At 51.8% G+C, this 19,571-nt stretch overlaps 1 protein-coding gene across 1 annotated transcript in view; it reads right to left on the bottom strand.

Annotated features, from left to right (window-relative positions):
• LOC137358236 (extracellular matrix protein 2-like) overlaps positions 1–19,241 on the bottom strand; it is a 63,777-nt gene extending 44,536 nt beyond the window's left edge. The window contains exons 1-4 of the mRNA XM_068024126.1: positions 19,177–19,241; positions 16,042–16,236; positions 14,261–15,196; positions 135–250 (exon numbers count right to left, since the gene is read on the bottom strand). Coding sequence (XP_067880227.1) covers positions 135–250; positions 14,261–15,196; positions 16,042–16,236; positions 19,177–19,201 — 1,272 coding nt within the window. The 5' untranslated portion in view covers positions 19,202–19,241. The remainder of the gene's footprint in view (positions 1–134; positions 251–14,260; positions 15,197–16,041; positions 16,237–19,176) is intronic.
• Positions 19,242–19,571: the final 330 nt, after the last annotated feature.

Raw genomic sequence — 19,571 nt, 5'->3', positions numbered from 1 at the left:
GAGGCAGGCGGGGGAGAGGGGTGATGTTTGGGAAGGCGGAAGGAGGTGCTCTTGGCGATGGATGTGGGGGTCGGACGCTTGGTTCAGGGGTCAAATAGAACGGCGATAAAGTTGACAAGGTCAAGGGCACTCACCCGGAAGGCATCACGATCCAAACGTTCGTCTCCAATCCTGTTCCTGCTCAGGTCCAGCCACTGGAGATTAGGGAGACCAGCGAGATCAGAGGCTGAAACTGTGGTGATGCCATTGTCTACAGGGAGGGAGAAAGGAATAATTATTGTCAATGTATGGGAACCGACTGAACCCGCAAGCCTGCTCCACACTCAAGTTGGCCAGAAAATCCTGACAAGAGACTTCCTAAATTCCCCAATTTGCACTATCAACAAATGACATTTACCTAGTGCCTTTACCATCACAAAACATCCCCAAGGTGCTTCACAGGAGAGTAAATCAGTCAGAATTTAACCCCGAGCCACATCAGGAGATATTAGGGACGGGCGACCAAAAGCTCGGTCAAAGATGTTGGTTTTTAAGCAGCGTCTTAAAGGAGGAGAGAGAGAGGCGGAGAGGTTTCGGGAGGGAATTCCAGAGCTTAGGGCCCCAGGCAGCTGAAGGCACGGCCGCCAATAGTGGAGCGATGGGAATCAGGGGAGGGTCAAGAGGCTGGAATTGGAGGAGCGCAGAGATCTCGGAGGGTTGTAGGGACTGGAGGAGGTTACAGAGATAGGGAGGGTTGTAGGGGCTGGAGGAGGTTACAGAGATAGGGAGGGTTGTAGGGGCTGGAGGAGGTTACAGAGTTAGGGAGGGTAATCGGGGCTGGAGGTGGGTACAGAGATAGGGAGGGTTGTAAGGGTTGGAGGAGGGTACAGAGATAGGGAGGGTTGTGGGTGCTGGAGGTGGGTACAGAGATAGGGAGGGTTGTAGCGGCTGGAGGAGGTTACAGAGATAGGGAGGGTAGTCGGGGCTGGAGGTGGGTACAGAGATAGGGAGGGTATTCGGTGCTGGAGGTGGGTACAGAGTTAGGGAGGGTAGGCGGGGCTGGAGGTGGGTACAGAGATAGGGAGGGTTGTCGGTGCTGGAGGTGGGTACAGAGTTAGGGAGGGTCAAGAGGCTGGAGGTGGGTACAGAGATAGGGAGGGTTGTCGGGGCTGGAGGTGGGTACAGAGATAGGGAGGGTTGTCGGTGCTGGAGGAGGTTACAGAGTTAGGGAGGGTAGGCGGGGCTGGAGGTGGGTACAGAGATAGGGAGGGTTGTCGGTGCTGGAGGAGGTTACAGAGTTAGGGAGGGTAGGCGGGGCTGGAGGTGGGTACAGAGATAGGGAGGGTTGTCGGTGCTGGAGGTGGGTACAGAGTTAGCAAGGGTAGGCGGGGCTGGAGGTGGGTACAGAGATAGGGAGGGTTGTTGGTGCTGGAGGAGGTTACAGAGTTAGGGAGGGTAGGCGGTGCTGGAGGTGGGTACAGAGATAGGGAGGGTTGTCGGTGCTGGAGGTGGGTACAGAGTTAGGGAGGGTAGGCGGTGCTGGAGGTGGGTACAGAGTTAGGGAGGGTAGGCGGTGCTGGAGGTGGGTACAGAGATAGGGAGGGTTGTTGGTGCTGGAGGAGGTTACAGAGTTAGGGAGGGTAGGCGGGGCTGGAGGTGGGTACAGAGATAGGGAGGGTTGTCGGTGCTGGAGGAGGGTACAGAGATAGGGAGGGTTGTTGGTGCTGGAGGAGGTTACAGAGTTAGGGAGTGTAGGCGGGGCTGGAGGTGGGTACAGAGATAGGGAGGGTTGTCGGTGCTGGAGGAGGGTACAGAGATAGGGAGGGTTGTTGGTGCTGGAGGAGGTTACAGAGTTAGGGAGGGTAGGCGGTGCTGGAGGTGGGTACAGAGTTAGGGAGGGTAGGCGGGGCTGGAGGTGGGTACAGAGATAGGGAGGGTTGTTGGTGCTGGAGGTGGGTACAGAGTTAGGGAGGGTAGGCGGGGCTGGAGGTGGGTACAGAGATAGGGAGGGTTGTTGGTGCTGGAGGTGGGTACAGAGTTAGGGAGGGTTGTTGGTGCTGGAGGTGGGTACAGAGTTAGGGAGGGTAGGCGGGGCTGGAGGTGGGTACAGAGATAGGGAGGGTTGTTGGTGCTGGAGGTGGGTACAGAGTTAGGGAGGGTAGGCGGGGCTGGAGGTGGGTACAGAGATAGGGAGGGTTGTTGGTGCTGGAGGTGGGTACAGAGTTAGGGAGGGTAGGCGGGGCTGGAGGTGGGTACAGAGATAGGGAGGGTTGTTGGTGCTGGAGGAGGTTACAGAGATAGGGAGGGTTGTTGGTGCTGGAGGAGGTTACAGAGATAGGGAGGGTTGTTGGTGCTGGAGGAGGGTACAGAGTTAGGGAGGGTAGGCGGTGCTGGAGGTGGGTACAGAGATAGGGAGGGTTGTCGGTGCTGGAGGAGGTTACAGAGTTAGGGAGGGTAGGCGGTGCTGGAGGTGGGTACAGAGATAGGGAGGGTTGTTGGTGCTGGAGGAGGTTACAGAGTTAGGGAGGGTTGTCGGTGCTGGAGGTGGGTACAGAGATAGGGAGGGTTGTCGGTGCTGGAGGTGGGTACAGAGTTAGGGAGGGTTGTCGGTGCTGGAGGAGGTTACAGAGATAGGGAGGGTTGTCGGTGCTGGAGGAGGTTACAGAGTTAGGGAGGGTAGGCGGGGCTGGAGGTGGGTACAGAGATAGAGAGGGTTGTTGGTGCTGGAGGTGGGTACAGAGTTAGGGAGGGTAGGCGGGGCTGGAGGTGGGTACAGAGATAGAGAGGGTTGTCAGTGCTGCAGGTGGGTACAGAGTTAGGGAGGGTAGGCGGGGCTGGAGGTGGGTACAGAGTTAGGGAGGGTTGTCGGTGCTGGAGGTGGGTACAGAGTTAGGGAGGGTTGTCGGTGCTGGAGGTGGGTACAGAGTTAGGGAGGGTTGTCGGTGCTGGAGGTGGGTACAGAGTTAGGGAGGGTAGGCGGGGCTGGAGGTGGGTACAGAGTTAGGGAGGGTAGGCGGGGCTGGAGGTGGGTACAGAGATAGAGAGGGTTGTTGGTGCTGGAGGTGGGTACAGAGTTAGGGAGGGTAGGCGGGGCTGGAGGTGGGTACAAAGATAGAGAGGGTTGTTGGTGCTGGAGGTGGGTACAGAGTTAGGGAGGGTAGGCGGGGCTGGAGGTGGGTACAGAGATAGAGAGGGTTGTCAGTGCTGCAGGTGGGTACAGAGTTAGGGAGGGTAGGCGGGGCTGGAGGTGGGTACAGAGATAGAGAGGGTTGTTGGTGCTGGAGGTGGGTACAGAGTTAGGGAGGGTAGGCGGGGCTGGAGGTGGGTACAGAGATAGGGAGGGTTGTCGGTGCTGGAGGTGGGTACAGAGTTAGGGAGGGTTGTCGGTGCTGGAGGTGGGTACAGAGATAGGGAGGGTTGTCGGTGCTGGAGGTGGGTACAGAGTTAGGGAGGGTAGGCGGGGCTGGAGGTGGGTACAGAGATAGAGAGGGTTGTTGGTGCTGGAGGTGGGTACAGAGTTAGGGAGGGTTGTCGGTGCTGGAGGTGGGTACAGAGATAGGGAGGGTAGGCGGGGCTGGAGGTGGGTACAGAGATAGGGAGGGTTGTCGGTGCTGGAGGTGGGTACAGAGATAGGGAGGGTTGTAGGGGTTGGAGGAGGGTACAAAGATAGGGAGGGTTGTCGGTGCTGGAGGTGGGTACAGAGTTAGGGAGGGTAGGCGGGGCTGGAGGTGGGTACAGAGATAGGGAGGGTTGTCAGTGCTGCAGGTGGGTACAGAGTTAGGGAGGGTAGGCGGTGCTGGAGGTGGGTACAGAGATAGGGAGGGTTGTCGGTGCTGGAGGAGGGTACAGAGTTAGGGAGGGTAGGCGGGGCTGGAGGTGGGTACAGAGATAGGGAGGGTTGTCGGTGCTGGAGGTGGGTACAGAGTTAGGGAGGGTAGGCGGGGCTGGAGGTGGGTACAGAGATAGGGAGGGTTGTCAGTGCTGCAGGTGGGTACAGAGTTAGGGAGGGTAGGCGGGGCTGGAGGTGGGTACAGAGATAGGGAGGGTTGTCAGTGCTGCAGGTGGGTACAGAGTTAGGGAGGGTAGGCGGTGCTGGAGGTGGGTACAGAGATAGGGAGGGTTGTCGGTGCTGGTGGAGGGTACAGAGTTAGGGAGGGTTGTGGGTGCTGGAGGTGGGTACAGAGATAGGGAGGGTTGTCGGTGCTGGAGGTGGGTACAGAGTTAGGGAGGGTTGGCGGGGCTGGAGGTGGGTACAGAGATAGGGAGGGTTGTGGGTGCTGGAGGTGGGTACAGAGATAGGGAGGGTTGTCGGTGCTGCAGGTGGGTACAGAGTTAGGGAGGGTTGGCGGGGCTGGAGGTGGGTACAGAGATAGGGAGGGTTGTAGGGGTTGGAGGAGGGTACAAAGATAGGGAGGGTTGTCGGTGCTGGAGGTGGGTACAGAGATAGGGAGGGTTGTCGGTGCTGCAGGTGGGTACAGAGTTAGGGAGGGTTGGCGGGGCTGGAGGTGGGTACAGAGATAGGGAGGGTTGTCGGTGCTGGAGGTGGGTACAGAGTTAGGGAGGGTTGTCGGTGCTGGAGGTGGGTACAGAGTTAGGGAGGGTTGTAGGGGTTGGAGGAGGGTACAGAGATAGGGAGGGTTGTTGGTGCTGGAGGAGGTTACAGAGTTAGGGAGGGTTGTAGGGGTTGGAGGAGGGTACAGAGATAGGGAGGGTAGGCGGTGCTGGAGGTGGGTACAGAGATAGGGAGGGTTGTTGGTGCTGGAGGAGGTTACAGAGTTAGGGAGGGTAGGCGGTGCTGGAGGTGGGTACAGAGATAGGGAGGGTTGTGGGTGCTGGAGGAGGGTACAGAGATAGGGAGGGTTGTCGGTGCTGGAGGTGGGTACAGAGTTAGGGAGGGTAGGCGGTGCTGGAGGTGGGTACAGAGATAGGGAGGGTTGTCGGTGCTGGAGGAGGTTACAGAGTTAGGGAGGGTAGGCGGTGCTGGAGGTGGGTACAGAGATAGGGAGGGTTGTGGGTGCTGGACAACTGCACTTTTCACCACACCCAGGACGTCCCAAAGTGCCTCACAGACAACGAAGGACTTTATTTTGAAGCGCGGTCATTGTTGTAATGTCAGAAACACAGCAGCCAAATTGCACACAGCAAGATCCCACAAACAGCGATGTGATAAATGACCAGATCATCCGGTCTGTTTTTACTGATGTTTGTTGATAAATATCAGCTCCAGGGCACCAGGGAGAACTCCCTCCCCACTCTTCTTCCAATAGTGGCTGTGGGATCTTTTACATCTACCTCGGGTTTAACATCTCATCCCGAAAGACGGCACCCCTGACAGTGCGGCGCTCCCTCAGTACTGACCCTCCGACAGTGCGGCGCTCCCTCAGTACTGATCCTCCGACAGCGCGGCGCTCCCTCAGTACTGACCCTCCGTCAGTGCAGCGCTCCCTCAGTACTGACCCTCCGACGGTGCGGCCCTCCCTCAGTACTGACCCTCCGACAGTGCGGCGCTCCCTCAGTACTGATCCTCCGACAGCGCGGCGCTCCCTCAGTACTGACCCTCCGTCAGTGCAGCGCTCCCTCAGTACTGACCCTCCGACGGTGCGGCGCTCCCTCAGTACTGACCCTCCGACAGTGCGGCGCTCCCTCAGTACTGACCCTCCGACAGTGCGGCGCTCCCTCATTACTGACCCTCCGACAGCGCGGCGCTCCCTCATTACTGACCCTCCGACAGTGCGGCGCTCCCTCAGTACTGATCCTCCGACAGCGCGGCGCTCCCTCATTACTGACCCTCCGACAGTGCGGCGCTCCCTCAGTACTGACCCTCCGACAGTGCGGCGCTCCCTCAGTACTGACCCTCCGACAGTGCGGCGCTCCCTCAGTACTGACCCTCCGACAGAGCGGGGCTCCCTCAGTACTGACCCTCCACTGGTGGAGTGTCGGGTTGAATTATGGGGCTCGAGTCTCTGGTGTGGGGGCTCGAAGCCATGACCTTCGGACCCTGGGGCGAGCGCGAGTCCCTGCTTTACAGGGCTTTCTCTGTTCTTTTTTAATTTCCTCCTGGCCAGGGGGAGAGGAAGGGACCATTTTGCATTGCTATTGAAAACAAACGGACCTCTCCTTACAATGAGAGCTAAGCAGGATGGAATGTAGGCCCCAAGGCTCCTCTGTTGGGCTGCAGTCCACCACTGCTCTGTGATCCTTTGCGAGCCAGGGAGTGAGTCACCCGTCATTAAAGCTGCGGAGCTGGTGAGTGGCTGCCAGAGCTTCTCTCCACTACCCCACCCCCAACATACACCACGTTAACAAACAGATTGGCCACAAAACAACCCCCATGAATGGAGACCAGCACATCTGGAACCAGCTGTTTTCTGCATTGCTCACCACAAATATGGGCTTCCTGCTCCCAACCAGGAATGATGGACTTCATCCTAGGGTGTTAAAAGTGGCTAGAGAGATAGTGGATGCGTTAGTTTTGATTTTCCCAAATTCCCTAGATTTGGGGAAGGTTCCGTTGGACTGGAAAATAGTGAATGTAACTCCTTTATTCAAAAAGGGAGGGAGACAGAAAGCAGGAAACTACAGGCCAGTTAGCGTAACATCTGTCTTAGGGAAAATGTTAGAAGCTATTATTAAAGATGTTATAGCAGGGCATTTAGAAAAATTCAAGGTAATAAGGCAGAATCAACATGGTTTTGTGAAAGGGAAATCATGTTTAACCAATTTATTGGAGTTCTTTGAGGGAGTTACATGTGCTGTGGATAAAGTGGAACCAGAGGATGTACTGTACTTAGATTTCCAGAAGACATTTGATAAGGTGCCACATCAAAGGTTATTGCAGAAAATAAAAGCTCATGGTGTAGGGGGTAACATTTTGACATGGATAGAAGATTGGTTAGCGAACAGGATACAGAAAGTCGGCATAAATGGGTCATTTTCTGTTTGGCAAGATGTAACGAGTGGTGTGCCACAGAGATCAGTGCTGGGGCCTCAAATTTTTACAATTTATATAAATGACTTAGATGATGGGACCGAAGGTATAGTGGGTAAATTTGCTGATGACACAAAGATAGGTAGGAAAGTAACTTGTGAAGAGGACATAAGGGGGTTACAAAGGGATATGGATAGGTTAAATGAGTGGGCAAAAACCTGGCAAATGGAGTATAATGTGGGAAAGTGGGAAATTGTCCACTTTGGCAGGAAGAATAAAAAGAAGCATATTATCTAAATGGTGAGAGATTGCAGAGCTCTGAGATGCAGAGGGATCTGGGTGTCCTAGTGCATGAATCGCAAAAGGTTAGTATGCAGGTACAGCATGTAATTAGGAAAGCGAATAGAATGTTATCGTTTATAGTGAGGGGAATTGAATATAAAAGTAGGGAGGTTATGCTTCAGCTATACAGGGCATTGGTGAGACCACATCTGGGGTACTGTGTACAGTACTGGTCTCCTTATTTAAGGAAGGATGTTAATGTGTTGGAGGCAGTACAGAGAAGGTTTACTAGACTGATACCTGGAATGGGCGGGCTGTCTTGTGAGGAAAGATTGGACAGGTTAGGCTTGTATCCACTGGAATTTAGAAGAGTAAGATTGAAACATAGAATCATAGAAAAATTATGGCACAGTAGGAGGCCATTCAGCCCATTGCATTCGTGCCGGCCGCAAAAACTAGCCACCCAATCTAATCCCACTTTCCAGCATCACCAATCCTGACAGTGAATTCCAGACACCCACCACCCTCTGGGTGAAAATGTTTTTCCTCATGTCCTTCTACCAATCACCTTAAATCTGTGCCCCCTGGTAATTGACCTCTCCGCCAGGGGAAACAGGTCCTTCCTGTCGACTCTATCTCGGCCCCTCATAATTTTGTACACCTCAATTAAGTCTCCCCTCAGCCTCCTCCGTTCTAAGGAAAACAACCCTAGCCAATCCAATCTTTCCTCATAGCTGCAACTTTCAAGCCCTGGCAACATTCTTGTAAATCTCCTCTGTACTCTCTCCAGAGCAGTTATGTCCTCCCTGTAATGTGGTGACCAGAACTGTACACAATAGTCCAACTGTGGGTGACCCAGCGTTTTATACAGTTCCAGCATTACATCTCTTGTTTTGTATTCTGTACCTCGACCAATAAACGAAAGTATTCCATATGCCTTCTTCACCACTCTATCTACGTGTCCTGCCACCTTCAGGGACCTGTGGACATGTACTCCAAGGTCTCTCACTTCCTCTACCCCTCTCAATATCCTCCCATTTATACTGTATTCCCTCGCTTTATTTTCCCTTCCCAAATGCATGACCTCACACTTCTCTGGATTGAATTCCATTTGCCGCTTTTCCGCCCACTCAACCAAACCATTGATATCATTCTGGAATCTACAGCTGTCCTCGTCACTATCAACTACACGGCCAATTTTCGTGTCATCAGCAAATTTCCCAATCATGCCTCCCACATTTAAGTCCAAATCATTAATATTTACCACAAACAGCAAGGGACCCAACACTGAGCCCTGTGGAACACCACTGGAAACAGCTTTCCATTCGCAAAAACACTAGTCGACAACTACTCTTTGTTTCCTGTCCCTGAGCCAATTCTGGATCCAACCTGCCACATTCCCCTGTATCCCACGGGCTTTCATTTTACTGATCTGTCTGCCATGCGAGACCTTGTCAAATGCCTTACTAACGTCAACGTAGACCACTGCACTGCCCTCATCAATCCTCCTTGTCACTTCCTCAAAAAACTCAATTAAGTTAGTAAGACATGACCTTCCCCTAACAAATCCATGCTGACTATCCCTGATTAATCCGTGCCTTTCTAAGTGGCAGTTTATCCTGTCCCTCGGAATAGATTCTAACAATTCACCCACCACCGAGGTCAGACTGACTGGCCTATAATTATTTGGCCTTTCCCTCGTACCCTTTTTAAACAATGGTACAATGTTCGCAGACCTCCAATCCTCTGGTACCTCGGCTGTACCTAGTGAGGATTTGAAGATAATCCTCAGTGTATCCGTTATTTCCTCCCTCTTTTCCTTTAACAACCTGGGATGCAATCCATCCAGTCCTGGCGATTTATCCACTTTCAAGAATGTCAGACCCTCTATACTTCCTCTCTCATTATGCTTATTGTATCTAATATTTCACACTCCTCCTCTTTAATTATAATGTCTACATCAACCGTCTCCTTTGTGAAGACCAAGACAAAAAAAGCTCATTAGGAACCCTGCCCACATCTTCTGCATCCACGCATCAGTTCCTCTGTACATCTCTGATAGGCCCTACCTTTTCTTTAGTTATCCTCTTGCTCTTAATGTACTGATAAAACATCTTTGGGTTTTCCTTGATTTTACCTGCCAATAATTTTTCATGTCCTCTCTTTGCTTTTCTAATTCCCTTTTTTACTTCACCCCTGCATTTTCTATACCCCTCTCGGCTTTCTGAAGTATTAAGATATTTGTGATCATCATAAGCTTTCATTTTCAGCTTTAACTTACCCTGTCAGCTTCTAGATAACCAGGGGGTTCTAGATTTGGCAGTACCACCCTTTATCTTTGTGGGGACATTCCTACACTGTGCCTGTACTATCTCGCTTTTGAATGCCCCCCCCCCCCCCCCGCCCACTGGTTTGCCACTGATTTTCCTTCAAGTAGCTGTATCCAGTCCACTTTCACCAGATCACTTCTCAGTTTTGTAAAATTTGCCTTCCCTCACTTTAGAACCTTTGCTCCTATTTTATCTTTGCCTTTTCCACGATTATGCTAAAACTATCTGTATTATGGTCACTATTTCCAAAATGGTCACCCACTGTTACTTCATCCACTTGCCCAGCTTCATTACCGAAGTCTAAATCTAGAATTGCGCCCCCTCTCGTTGGGCTTGTTAAGTGCTGGCTAAAAAAGTTCTCTTGAACGCAGTTGAAGAATTTCGTCCCCTCTGCCCTTCACACTGTTTGTATCCCAGTTGATATTGGGGTAGTTGAAATCCCCAACTATTATTGCCCTGTAGTTTTTGCACTCAGAAATTTGCCTACATATTTGTTCTTCTACCTCCCTCTCACTGTTTGGGGGTCTATAGTGCACTCCTAGTCGTGAGGCTGCCCCTTTTTTATTTCTGAGCTCCACCCATATGATCTCATTTGATGATTCATTTAGCATATCATCCCTCCTCAAAGCTGTTAGTGATTCTTAAACTAATAATGTTACACCCCCTCCTTTCTTATCCCCCTCTCTATCCGTCCGAAAACTCGACATCCAGGGATGTTGAGCTGCCATTCTTGCCCCTACTTAAGCCAAGTTTCCGTTATAGCAACGATTTCGTGTTGCCATGTGTCTATCTGTGCCCTCAGCTCATTGGCTTCATTTAGTATACCCCTTGCATTTAAATAAGTACCCTTTTAACACTGCCAAATTCCTGTGCTGCACACTTTTTAACCTTTGCTTCTTCTGTCTCATGCTCACATCTCTGTCCTGGGATTGCTGCAGTGTTCCAGTGAACATCAACGCAAGCTCGAGGAATAGCGTCTCATTTACCGATTAGGCACACTACAGCCTGCCGGACTGAACATTGAGTTCAATCATTTCAGAGCATGACAGCCCCCCTCATTTTACTTGTATTTTTAGGTTTTTTTTGTGTTTATTTTATTTTATCTTGGTTGGTTCAGTTTTCAGCCCATTAACACCCTATCTGTACTAATGCTTTGTCTTTCAACAAAACATATTGTTTGCCTTTGTTCCATGACCTTCTGGTTGGTTATTTTCTATGACCTTGTCTTAGCTACACCTTCTCCTTTGTTATCTCTTGCCCCACCCCTGCTTTACTTGCTTAAAACCTTTCACATTTCTAATATTTGCTAGTTCTGAAGAAGGGTCACTGACCCGAAACTTCTCTCTCCACAGATGCTGCCAGACCTGTTGAGTATTTCCAGCATTTCTTGTTTTTATTTAAGATCCTGAGGGGTCTTGACAGGGTGGATGTGAAAAGGATGTTTCCCCTTGTGGGAGAATCTAGAACTAGGGGTCACTGTTTAAAAATAAGGGGTCACCCATTTAACACAGATGAGGAGAAATTTTTTCTCTCAGAGGGTGGTGAGTCTTTGGAATTCTCTTCCTCAAAAGGCGGTGGAAGCAGAGAATGCTTTTAAGGCAGAGGTAGATAGATTCTTGATAAGCAAGGGTGTGGAAGGTTATCGGGGGTAGGTGGAAATGTGGAGTAATCAGTTCAGCTATGAACTTACTGAACGGCAGAGCAGGCTCGAAGGGCCGAGTGGCCTACTCCTACTCCTAATTCGTATGTTCGTATCTTCGTAGGACTGGACAGCAGGTGGGACATTGAGATAAGGAGTTATTAGTAAAAACGTAAGGCGAAGGTCCTTTTTTCAACTCAAGCTCCCCTGCCTACCTACACCCTCCCTTACCCTCAGCCAGGATCCTGCAGGTTAATAGGATGGAGGGAGGGCTCAGTCTCTCTGCTGGTCAGTGACCACAGTGCTGGAGAGAGATGTATTTTACGGCTCGGTGCTATCTGGCACTTTGCAGAATATGTTATTCAGTAAATAGCCGAAAGAGGCCCGAGCTCAGAAGGATGCAGTAGATGCTGTCCGCCTCACAGTAAACTGTGCTATGTGAAACTATTAAAAGGGAAAGAGATGTACAGACTGCGTTCTGGTTATTGCTCTCTCAATCCTGTACCTGTCCTGGGGAGTGTTTGATGGGGACAGTGTAGAGGGAGCTTTACTCTGTATCTAACCCCCGTGCTGTCCCTGTCCTGGGAGTGTTTGATGGGGACAGTGTAGAGGGAGCTTTACTCTGTATCTAACCCCCGTGCTGTACCTGTCCTGGGAGTGTTTGATGGGGGACAGTGTAGAGGGAGCTTTACTCTGTATCTAACCCCGTACTGTACCTGTCCTGGGAGTGTTTGATGGGGACAGTGTAGAGGGAGCTTTACTCTGTATCTAACCCCCGTGCTGTACCTGTCCTGGGAGTGTTTGATGGGGGACAGTGTAGAGGGAGCTTTACTCTGTATCTAACCCCGTACTGTACCTGTCCTGGGAGTGTTTGATGGGGACAGTGTAGAGGGAGCTTTACTCTGTATCTAACCCCCGTACTGTACCTGTCCTGGGAGTGTTTGATGGGGGACAGTGTAGAGGGAGCTTTACTCTGTATCTAACCCCCGTGCTGTACCTGTCCTGGGAGTGTTTGATGGGGGACAGTGTAGAGGGAGCTTTACTCTGTATCTAACCCCGTACTGTACCTGTCCTGGGAGTGTTTGATGGGGGACAGTGTAGAGGGAGCTTTACTCTGTATCTAACCCCTGTACTGTACCTGTCCTGGGAGTGTTTGACAGGGACAGTGTAGAGGGAGCTTTACTCTGTATCTAACCCCCGTGCTGTACCTGTCCTGGGAGTGTTTGATGGGGACAGTGTAGAGGGAGCTTTACTCTGTATCTAACCCCCGTACTGTACCTGTCCTGGGAGTGTTTGATGGGGGACAGTGTAGAGGGAGCTTTACTCTGTATCTAACCCGTGTTCAATGCTGTTAGTAGTAAGGAAGGAGAATGCTGTAACTCATCATTCCTTCCCAGGTATCGTTCCCAATAGGCTCAATGACTCTACATTACTTCCATTAGATGGAGAACCTGGGGTCATTTTCTTCAGAGCTGCAAAGGGAAAAGGAAGATTTAATCGTTTTATATTCTTTCAAAGGATTTGTATGTCGCTAGCAAGGCCAGCATTTGTTAGCCGTCCCTATTTAACCCTTGAGAAGGTGGAGGTGAATGAGGTGTTCGAAATTATGAGGGTTTTTTTCTGGAGTTTAATGGAGTAAAAAACTTTTTTTTCATTCGTTCAGGGATGTGGGCGTCACTGGCCAGGCCAGCATTTATTGCCCATCCATAATTGCCCCTTGAGAAGGTGGTGGTGAGCTGCCTTCTTGAACCGCTGCAGTCCGTGCGGGGTAGGTACACCCACAGTGCTGTTTGGCAGGGAGTTCCAGGATTTTGACCCAGCGACAGTGAAGGAACGGCCGATATAGTTCCAAGTCAGGATGGTGTGTGACTTGGAGGGGAACTTGCAGGTGGTGGTGTTCCCATGCATTTGCTGCCCTTGTCCTTCTAGTTGGTCGAGGTCGCGGGTTTGGAAGGTGCTGTCTAAGGAGCCTCGGTGAGTTGCTGCAGTGCATCTTGGAGATGGTACACACTGCTGCCACTGTGTGTTGGTGGTGGAGGGAGTGAATGTTTGTAGATGGGGAGCCAGTCAAGCGAGCTTGCTTTGTCCTGGATGGTGTCGAGCTTCTTGAGTGTTGTTGGAGCTGCACCGATCCAGGCAAGTGGAGAGTATTCCATCACACTCCTGACTTGTGCCTTGTAGATGGTGGACGGGCTTTGGGGAGTCAGGAGGTGAGTTACTCGCCTCAGGATTCCCAGCCTCTGACCTGCTCTTGTAGCCACGGTATTTATATGGCTATTCCAGTTCAGTTTCTGGTCAATGGTAGCCTCCAGGATGTTGATAGTGGGGGATTCAGCGATGGTAATGCCATTGAATGTCAAGGGGAGATGGTTAGATTCTCTCTTGTTGGAGATGGTCATTGCCTGGCACTTGTGTGGCGCGAGTGTTACTTGTCACTTATCAGCCCAAGCCTGGATATTCTCCAGGTCTTGCTGCATTTCTACACGGACTGCTTCAGTATCTGAGGAGTCACGAATGGTGCTGAACATTGTGCAATCATCAGCGAACATCCCCACTTCTGACCTTACGACTGAAGGAAGGTCATTGATGAAGCAGCTGATGATGGTCAGGCCGAGGACACTACCCTGAGGAAGTCGAGCAGTGATGTCCTGGAGCTCAGATGATTGACCTCCAACAACCACAGCCATTTTCCTTTGTGCTAGGTATGACTCCTGCCAGTGGAGAGTTTAACCCCCGATTCCCATTGACTCCAGTTTTGCTAGGGCTCCTTGATGCCATACTCGGTCAAATGCTGCCTTGATGTCAAGGGCAGTCACCCTCACCTCACCTCTTGAGTTCAGCTCTTCCGTCCATGTTTGAACCAAGGCTGTAATGAGGTCAGGAGCTGAGTGGCCCTGGCGGAACCCAAACTGAGCATCACTGAGCACTGTTTCCACTGTTTGAAGGGGAAAAATTTGCAGGGCTATGGGGGAAAGAGCGGGGGGTGGGGGGGGGGGGGGTGGGTGGTGGAATGTGGGGTTAATTGGATAGCTCTTTCAATGAGACAGCACAGGGATGATGGCCCGAACTGCCTCCTTCTGCGCTGTGTGATGTCCCAATTACCTGCCAGGTAGAGAGTATGTAAACCTGGGTCCACAAGCATGGGGATCTCAGTCAATTTGCCAGCTGGACATGCAATGGCGTTCTCTGCAAGTATACAGCCCACTGGGAGGGATGGCATGTTGAATTCGCTCTCCGGAGGGGGCAGGAGCTCCTGGGGGAAAGGGACGGAGGTGGCCGTGACGTTGCCTGTTTTCACTGCCGACCGTGGCGCCTTGTCGTTCTTTCCAGCGCTGGAGGATTTCAGCGGCTGCCTTTCAGCCATCGTTGCCGTCTTGACCCCGCCTGCCCCTTGTTTCATGGCTCCGACTTGCGTTTTCGCCCGAGAGGTCTGCTCCTTCTTGGGCCCCACTTCCTGCACCTTTGTGCTCTCGCCACGAGCCCTTGCAGCTGCTAGTTTCTGTCTCTTGGGTACTATTCCCAGTTGGTTGTCTTCTACTTCCTGTCTCTGCGGAGCAATTTCCTGCTTCTTTGTTCCCACTGCAGGACCCACTTCCTGTTTCTTAGCGGCAGCTTCCTGTTTCTTCTTGCCCCCTTTGCGGGACTCTTCCTGCTTTATGGGAAGCACCCCCTGTTTCTTTGGGCCATCCTGTTTCTTGAAGCCAGCGACAGCGACCACTTCCGGCTTCTTGACGCCTACGTCCCGTTTCTTGGGGACCAGTCCCTTTGTTTTGGTGGCTGCTCCCTGCTGCTGAAGACCCAGTCGGGGTATCTTGTGCAAGTCTTCCTTCTCAACATGCAGCTCCTGTTTCTTTGTGTTTTTCTCCGGTTTCCTTGCTTCCTGCTTGGCACTCACACGCGCAGATTCCTTCGCCTTTCCATGCTTGCTGCTGCTGCGGTCCTTCGGTCCTCTCTTGTCCTCCTTCCTGTTAGCTGGGGCTCGTTTCCGATTTCCCTTCAGGACAGCGTCACTTCCCTGACTGCCGGTAGCAGTGTCACCTAAACCGTAGGGAATGAAACAGACAATTAGGGAACTAACTGACGTGGAACGCCAGTCTCTCAACTTAGACAGCACCACGAACAAAGCAAAAAGTTACAAGGCTCTTCACAGGAGCATAAAACAGACAGAATTCGACACGGAGCCGCTTACAAAGATGATAAGGACAGGCGACCAAAAGCTCGGTCAAAGAGGTCGGTTTTTAAGCAGCGTCTTAAAGGAGGCGAGAGAGAGGCGGAGAGGTTTAGGGAGGGAATTCCAGAGCTCAGGGCCCCAGGCAGCTGAAGGCACGGCCGCCAATGGTGGAGCGATGGGAATCGGGGGATGGTCAAGAGGCCGGAATTGGAGAAGGGCAGAGATCTCAGAGGGTTGTAGGGGCTGGAGGAGGTTACAGAGATAGGGAGGGTTGTAGGGGCTGGAGGAGGTTACAGAGATAGGGAGGGTTGTAGGAACTGGAGGAGGTTACAGAGATAGGGAGGGTTGTAGGGGCGGGAGGAGGTTACAGAGATAGGGAGGGTTGTAGGGGCTGGAGGAGGTTACAGAGATAGGGAGGGTTGTAGGGGCTGGAGGAGGTTACAGAGATAGGGAGGGTTGTAGGGGCTGGAGGAGGTTACAGAGATAGGGAGGGTTGTAGGGGCTGGAGGAGTTTACAGAATAGGGAGGAGGGGGTGGTGTAAGTGAGGTCATGGAAGGATTTAAAGGCCTATACATGGGTGCCAAATTGAGAAATGGATGGTTGGATGGAGGGTGGAGGTGAAGAGGTGGGTACAAACCCAGCCGCCATCGCTCACCAAGGTATGGGCAGCAGTGGGTGGTCGGGAGCGAGTTACTGTTAGATTCCCATTACCTTGGGTGGTGTCTGGCAAACACACTGGGCAACATTGGCCAGGGGGCCTGCGGCTCCTGCGACAGTTGGTAGCCGGGCACTCGATGTCCTCACAGATTGCCTGGCCCTCTTCACAGGCGCAGACGGTGCAGGGTCTGGGGGACCACACAGCCCCTTGGTACAGCGTCAGCCCGTTAACGACACACGGCTCACTCGCTGGAAAGCAGAAAGGAAATGCATTACAAATCGCACATTTCAACACTTTACGACTCACAGCCAATGAAGTGCAGTCACTGCTGTGATGCGTCATCCATAGTGGTGCATGGCAGGATCCCACAGGCAGCAATCTGATAAATGACCAGACCACTTGTTTTTTTTTTAAACTGATGTTGATTGATACCCCCCATTACAACACTTTCTCTCTGTTACACCCCGCCCTCAGTATAACACTCCCAGTTACAACACTGTCTCTGTTACAGCCCATACTCTGTGTAATGCTCTCCGCTAGAACTCTCTCTGTTACACACCCCACCCTCAATACGAGATTCTCAGCTACAACACGCTCTCTGTTACACACCCCACCCTCAGTATAAAGTTAGCTAAAGCTCATAGATTTGAAGGCAAATTATTGACTTGGTTCGCAAAATGCCTGAGTGGCAACAGGTACATTAAATAATTAAAAAGGCTGAAGGAATGCTGGCCTTTATATCTCAAGGACTGGAATACAAGGGGGTAGAAGTCATGCTTCAGCTATACAAAGCCCTGGTTAGACCCACACCTGGAGTATTGTGAACAGTTCGGGCAGCACAGTGGCGCAGCGGTTAGCACCGCAGCCTCACAGCTCCAGCGACCCGGGTTCGATTCTGGGTACTGCCTGTGCGGAGTTTGCAAGTTCTCCCTGTGTTTGCGTGGGTTTTCGCCGGGTACTCCGGTTTCCTCCCACAAGCCAAAAGACTTGCAGGCTGATAGGTAAATTGGCCATTGTAAATTGCCCCTAGTGTCGGTAGGTGGTAGGAGAATGGTGGGGATGTGGTAGGGAATATGGAGTTAATGTAGGATTAGTATAAATGGGTGGTTTCGGTCGGCACAGACTCAGTGGGCCGAATGGCCTGTTTCAGTGCTGTATCTCTAAATAAAAAATAAATAAACAAACAGTTCTGGGCACCACACCTTAGGAAGGATGTATTGGGCTTGGAGGGAGGGCAGTGGAGATTTACCAGAATGATACCGGGTCTCCAAGGGTTAAATTACGAGGGGAGATTACACAAACTCGGGTTGTAGTCCCTGGAATTTAAAGGTTAAGGAGTGATTTGATTGACGGTTTCAGGATATTTGGGGGAACTGATAGGGTAGAGAGAGAGAGAAACTGCTTCTGCTGGTCGGGGAGTCTAGGACTGGGGGTCAGAGACTAAAACTGAGAGGCAGACCTTTCAGGAGTGAAATTAGGAAACATTTCTACACACAAAGGGTGGGAGAAGTTTGGAACTCTCTCCCGCAAACGGCAATCGATACTGGATCAATTGTTAATTTTAAATCTGAGATTGATCGATTTTTGTTTTCCAAAGGTATTAAGGGATTTGGGGCAAAGAATTTGGAGTTAGGTCACAGATCAGCCAAGATCTTATTGAATGGGGGAACAGTGTCAAGGGCCAAGTGGCCTCATCCAGTTCCTCGCAGGCATGAGGGGCTGAATGGGCCTCCTCCTGTTCCTGCGTAACAGGCTCGAGGAGGGGCTGAATGGGCCTCCTCCTGTTCCTGTGTAAGAGGCTCGAGGGGGCTGAATGGGCCTCCTCCTGTTCCTGTGTAACAGGCTCGAGGAGGGGCTGAATGGGCCTCCTCCTGTTCCTGTGTAAGAGGCTCGAGGGGCTGAATGGGCCTCCTCCTGTTCCTGTGTAACAGGCTCGAGGGGCTGAATGGACCTCCTCCTGTTCCTGTGTAACAGGCTCGAGGAGGGGCTGAATGGCCTCCTCCTGTTCCTGTATAACAGGCTCGAGGGGGCTGAATGGGCCTCCTCCTGTTCCTGTGTAACAGGCTCGAGGAGGGGCTGAATGGGCCTCCTCCTGTTCCTGTGTGACAGGCTCGAGGGGGGCTGAATGGGGCCTCCTCCTGTTCCTGTGTAACAGGCTCGAGAGGGGCTGAATGGGCCTCCTCCTGTTCCTGTGTAACAGGCTCGAGGAGGGGCTGAATGGGCCTCCTCCTGTTCCTGTAAGACTCTCAGTTATAACACTCTTGTCTGTTATACCTCCGGTTCCCAATGTGCTGAAAAATTAGCTAACAAAGGCCTTGTATAGATGGGAAGCATTATGCTACGTACCAAACCTAACGTGAGTATAACTCCAATCAGCCAACAGCACGACAGACCTCACAGACCCGAGAGCAGTATAACTCTGATCTGGCAGGAGGTCTCTGTGGCTATGCAGGTATCCTGGGCGGTACAGGATTTGTGTAAACTAAACAAGACAAGTCTTAGCCAGGCATGGTAACATAGTGTAGTTCCCGAGGGAACTGTACCAGTATTACTGTGAAAGCGGAACTCTGAGGACATTAGAGAGAGACAGAGGGAGAGAGATGGGGACCGTGAGACAGACAGTCAGAGAGAGAGACAGAGGGAGAGAAGCAGAGATAGAGAGGAGGAGAGGCAGAGATAGACAGATAGAAAGAGAGAGAGAGAGATGGTAACAGAGATGCAAGAGAGTGTAAGGTAAAGCCAGAGAGAAAGAGATAGATAGATGGAGACAGGGAGGGCAGAAAGGGACGGGGAGGGTAGAGAGGGATGGGCAATGAGATCGAAACAGAGATAGAGGCAGAACGGACAGAAAGAGAGAGAGAGAGAGAGATTGAAATAGAGAGACAGAGACACAGACAGTGAGGCAGAGAGCTGTAGAGGGAGAGGCAGGGGCAGAGACAGGCAGCGCGAGACAGAGACTCTGACTCCTTCGGAGGAGTGGGTGGTATCTGGAGGGTAACAGGTAGTATTTCATAATGCATGAGTACAAAGATCCTGTTACACAGGAGCAGGAGGAGGCCATTCAGCCCCTCCAGCCCATTCAATCAGATCACAGCTGATCTGCATCGTAAATCAATCCAGCCCCTTGGTTCTGTAACCCTTAACAAAAAGATCCACCGTAGCAGAATGGGAAAATGAAATGGACGTACCTTTGGCGGGTTGGGAGCTGGGCATGGTTTTCGGGGTCTTTCTCAGTCTGCCGGGACGTGGGCTGCCTTCTTCCGGACGATTCCAGGTAGGGCCTGGGGTGGGGGGTCGCCCGGTGACCCTGGGGGTCAGGGGCCCCCTCCAGCCGATGAGACGCTGCTGCGTATTTTGTCCCCCGGCGCCACACTGAACCAGTCCCCCAACACAGGCTGCAAAGACTGCCAGCACCCCCCACTTCATCTCGCCCCTTTGCCTTGTTGGCACATAAACAGTTTCTAAACCTTACTAAATGCCCTCTCTCTCTCTCTGTTTCTCTCTGTTTTTCTACCTATCACTGTGTTGCTGTCTCTCTATCTCTCCCTTTCTCTCTCTCTCTGACTCTATCACTCCGCCCCTC

This window comes from Heterodontus francisci, chromosome 49 (genome assembly GCF_036365525.1).
Source record: "Heterodontus francisci isolate sHetFra1 chromosome 49, sHetFra1.hap1, whole genome shotgun sequence".
Classification (NCBI taxonomy): Eukaryota; Metazoa; Chordata; class Chondrichthyes; order Heterodontiformes; family Heterodontidae; genus Heterodontus; species Heterodontus francisci.
The sequence above is the reverse complement of the archived record's forward strand: the minus strand, read 5'-3'. Positions and strand labels throughout refer to the sequence as shown.